This window comes from Chenopodium quinoa, unplaced genomic scaffold, assembly GCF_001683475.1.
Source record: "Chenopodium quinoa cultivar QQ74 unplaced genomic scaffold, ASM168347v1, whole genome shotgun sequence".
Lineage (NCBI taxonomy): Eukaryota > Viridiplantae > Streptophyta > Magnoliopsida > Caryophyllales > Amaranthaceae > Chenopodium > Chenopodium quinoa.
Window position 1 is genome coordinate 1,268,784 of NW_018742241.1, and position 4,696 is coordinate 1,273,479.

General features: G+C 32.9%; 1 protein-coding gene across 1 annotated transcript; it reads right to left on the bottom strand.

Annotated features, from left to right (window-relative positions):
• Window positions 1-812: 812 nt before the first annotated feature.
• Window positions 813-2,878, bottom strand: LOC110736731. Its single transcript, XM_021917030.1, has 5 exons — window positions 2,732-2,878; window positions 1,640-1,782; window positions 1,391-1,464; window positions 1,184-1,275; window positions 813-1,082 (listed from the first exon to the last, which is right to left on the bottom strand). Exons 1-5 carry the CDS (start codon window positions 2,876-2,878, stop codon window positions 813-815), a joined length of 726 nt encoding a protein of 241 aa, XP_021772722.1.
• Window positions 2,879-4,696: the final 1,818 nt, after the last annotated feature.

Below are 4,696 nucleotides of genomic sequence, written 5' to 3' on the forward strand. Positions count from 1 at the left end.
TCTTTTCTACCTATTTTCTAATTTTTTTTTCTGTACGTTCTAAATTTTTTCTATCTATGTTCTAAATTTTTTCACCTTATGTTCTAAATTTTTTCACACTATGTTCTAAATTTTTAGTATATGTTCTAAACTTATTTTCTATGCCCTTATTTTTTTTCCCAATATTTTTTTCCCAATATTCTAAATTTCCAATTTTTTTCCCAATGTTCTAAATTTTTACTATGTTGCAAATCATTTTCTCATGTCCCAAATTTTTCCTATGTTCTAAAGTTGTTCGTATATTCTACACCTATGTTCTAAAGTTTTTTCTACCTATATTCTAAAGTTTTTTTTTTCCTATGTTCTAAATTTTTTCTACCTATGTTCTAAAGTTTTTTTTTTTTTCCTATGTTCTAAATATTCTTTTACCTATGTTCTAAATTCTTTTGCCTATATTCTAAATTTAGTCTACTTATGTTCTAAAGTTTTTTTTTCTTTCCTATGTTCTAAAGTTTTTTTTTTCCTATGTTCTAAATATTCTTTTACCTATGTTCTAAATTATTTTTTTCCTATGTTCTAAATTTAGTCTACTTATGTTCTAAAGTTTTTTTTTCCTATGTTCTAAATTTAGCCATACCAACTACTCACAAACACTTATACAAATCAAATTGACTTGATGTTCTAAATTTTTGTTTCCATATACCCTCCATCTAGGAGAGACCATTCTGGTATACCATTTTAATTTGACTTCCTTTAATTCACCTAAAGACCTTTCTCTAAACTTATCAGAACTTACTTGAAATTATTAGTGAATTGAACTAGGGAAGCCCTCATCAGAAATAATTCACCGTCAAAGCCCCGCATTTTAAATACCTCTTTTGCTGATCATAGCCAGCAATGGTATCCCATGATACCTCTTCTTTGGCATTACCAACAAGTGGTTCATCAAGGCCGAATACACGTACGCCCATGGCTTCCAAACTAGTAATTGATTTACTTATCGATGGTGTTCCTGTAGAACTACTTCTTTCTCCAGGTTTACTCTGCCCTGACCTTTCACCAGCTTTGCTCTGCCCCTGGCCTTTCACCAGCTTTGCTCTGCCCTGGCCTTTTCACCAGCTATTTGCATGATGGAGACCAGAGCCTCAAGCTCAGCAGGACTAAAGCTTCCTTTCTTTAGGAACTCAACCTTCTAAAAGTATACCAGCAACAAAAACATCAGTTCAATGCTAGATGCGAGCAATACTCTCTTCGATATCAAAATAGGGCATATAGCATCTATAAGGACAATATCAACTATCAAGGTTAAATTATAGGCAATAATTACCAGCTTATGAGGACTTTATCAGTGGCCTAAATATTAAAACACATAGATCGCTGTCATTTGAAATGTTTTCCCCCCCAACATTACTCTCTCCACTTTCTCTCTTTCCATTTGAGAGCCTGAGTGCTAGCTGACAAGTAACTATGCTGAAATTATACAGGCTAACAGAAAGAAAAAAAAAAATAGAGTTAATTGATAAAAGCAGATTCAATAACAAAATATAACTGAATTAAGTACTAATAGCGATGAAATTGAAATAGCATAAACAGATATGACGTCCAAAATATGTAAAAAGAAAAGCCAAAAAAGATGAAGGAGCTTAAACTTTGAAATCACCTATCCCTAATTTGAACATCCATTAGTGAACCACCATTGAGGCTTGAAGCAAGGTTTTCTATCAGTCTAGGGATTTCGCAATAAGCGGGTACACCGTCAGCCGGCGAAACAGCCTCATAGCCATCACCGACAGCAGTGCTGGCCTCCACCAGCCATTAATTCGAAATCGAAATCCGCTAAAATCAGCAAAAATCGAACCCTAAATTCGAACACTAAATCTCCGAAATTCGAAATCTAAAATCGAACTACAAATCCGCAAAAATAAGCAAAAATCAAACTCTAAATTCGAATCCTAAATCCGCAAAAATCGAACCCTAAATACGAACCCTAAATTTGCAAAAATCGAACTCAAAAAAATCAAACTCCATGCGAAATTCATTAAAATCAAATCAGAAAAAATCGAACTCATGCAAAATTTATGAAAATCAAAACAGATAAAACGCAAATATCAAATCACAAAAATCACTGAAAATTCGTGAAAAAACAAACAAATGGTCGAATATAATCATACCTGAATTGTGATATCTAGAGTTTTTTCGCCAAAATTTGCTCTTAATTTGTGAAATTTAACTTATTTTATGATTGATGTTGTTGATTTTAACCGAGAAAATGAAGGAAAATTGTTGAAAGTTCTTCGAAGTTCAGCTTCTGGCACTTTTGAGGAGAGAGAAACTCACAAACAGTTAGATTGAGGAGAGAGAAAGTGAAAGCTGTTTGAGTTTGAGGGTTTGTGATTTGTTTTAATCGTGGCCGTTCATATCAATCTAATCTTACGATTAAGATTAGTTCTTATATAAGTAGGGTTCTTATATAGGGAGGGGTTCTTACCGGATCCCTTCCCTATATATATATATATATATATATATATATGGTTTATAATAAGGAGAGGAAAAAAAAGGAAAACAAAAATGCGTAAAAACGACGTAGTACGGGGTGGGGGGGGGGGGGGGGGAGTAGGGAGCTCTTGTAAAAATTTGCATCGTTGACCTTATTATAAAGATAAAAACGTTAAATGACAACCCTAGTTTCTTCTTCCTCGTCTCATTTCTGCAAAATTAATCGCTTCAAAAACAAATAACACCACAAATGTACTAGAATACTACCACCAATGCCCCTGCTTCTATCCTCCACAAAAACAACCGCATCTCTCTTCTTTAAATTCACCTCTTCACTGTCTCTCCACTTTTCAACCATATCTTCCATTAATCTGCAATCTCTCGTCTTCGCCAATAACCCCATTAAAGCTAAAACTCCCAAATCAAACGTCCATTTTTCAATTCAGCTCTTGAACTCTTAATTATAATGATGGCTTCATCAATTTCTAGGTTCGAAATCAGAGGAATAATGATGGTGGCTTCATTAATTTCTCTTTTGTTGAACTTAAGACTTTAATGGTGGTTAATGATGGTGGTAGATTTGGTGTCTTTGGCAGCAGGAGTTGAGGATTTAAGGAGTGAGAGTGGGAGGAGAGACATTGGAAGAGGTGAGGGATGCAGTGGTGGAGCGGAGGATGGCGGTGGTCTTGGTGGTGGTTGTGGAAGGGAGAGAGTGTGGCTGAGGAGGAAAGAGAAAATGGAGGTAGGGATTTTTTTTTTTTTTTTTTTTATTTTTTACCAGGGGAGGTAGGTGTGAACATGAATTGACGAAGATAGTAAACTTTTGTGATGATAATCATGGTTTAAAAACTGTGAGATTTAACTGATTTTTTTTAACCAAATTTCACTATTAAGGTCACATTTGTTAACTTGTAAAAGTTCAAGCCTACCATTGATAATAAAAAAAAAATGTTGGCTACCATTGAGAATTTCTTAAAAAATTGACCAAATATTATTAAAACGGGGATATTATATACCAATGGGTTTCAAAAAAAAAATTGTGGATATTATACCCTTCCATTATTAGGTGTAAACATAATTGTAAAATACTTATTTGGCTAATACACCATATTTTATTCCTTACATTTATCATTGAATTTGTTAAACACTCATATAGTCTAAGGATGTAGTTTTAATATACTCATGGTCTAATCAATTCTTTCGTTATATTTCATGTTTAATTTTAATATATGTGTGAAATAAGAAGAAAATAAATGTGAATTATGTTACAGTTGAATTTTGTCCATTAATATAGTGAAACTACCGTGCATGGCACGGGCCCTAACCTAGAATTTTATTAAAATCAAGTTTTTATAATTTCGTGCATATAGAAATAGAGATATATACATTTGAAGATGCGTCTTAAAGACCGTAAAAAATCAAATGGGGCAGAAAATAAGGGACATTAAGAATAATAAAAAAAAAAAGAAAGGAGAGAAAATGGAGAAGAATGAAAAAACCCTTTAAAAACAGAATGAGAAAGAGTTAATAGAAACGGAAGGTATTGGACTTTGATAGTTGTAGCAACTAAGGTATTCAACTATGAATCATGGCAAATAAGGTATTGAAACTTTCATCGGAGGTAATTTTTCCGGTAATGACCTCTTTCAATCAGTTACCTTTGTTTTAGTATAAAAATGACTACAATTAAACAAAAATTAAACCAAAATAACAAATCAAACCCAAATCAAATATCAAATTCAAATAAACAAAAATCAAATTCAATAATATGAAATCAAACCCAAATAATCAAAAATCAATTTTAATAATCTGAAATTAAACCCAAATAAACAAAAATCAAACCCTAAGATATGATATCAAACTCAAATAAACAAAAATCAAACCAAAAACACAACAAAATTGAACAAAAAGAAACACACCCATTATTGGACCAACCCCCGCCCATTTTCGGACCAATAACCACCACCCTCCAGTTGCACCAATACCCATCGCACACTAGCACTCCATACTACACACTGTTGTGATTGTCTTCGTTGTATCTCCTAGTAAATTCGTGATACCTGGTGTGTAAATTAGGGTCAAAATATTACTTTGGAAAAGTGATTTTGTTCACGCCTCGAAATATTTAATTTGTCCTTTCGTTTTTCCTTGTGACTCTGTTAATTAATTTCCCAAACAATCCAAAGTAATAATTGTTCTACAAAGATGGCAACCATAAGGA

What these genes read in the sequence shown, in the direction of transcription:
- LOC110736731 (XM_021917030.1), bottom strand. Translation starts at nt 2,878, where the DNA reads ATGGGGTTATTGGCGAAGACGAGAGATTGCAGATTAATGGAAGATATG. An exon ending in GATGTTCAAATTAGGGATAG is followed by an intron (nt 1,465 to 1,639) that starts GTGATTTCAAAG and finishes TCTTTCTGTTAG; the next exon opens with CCTGTATAATTTCAGCATAG. An exon ending in AACTGATGTTTTTGTTGCTG is followed by an intron (nt 1,083 to 1,183) that starts GTATACTTTTAG and finishes TGAAAAGGCCAG; the next exon opens with GGCAGAGCAAAGCTGGTGAA.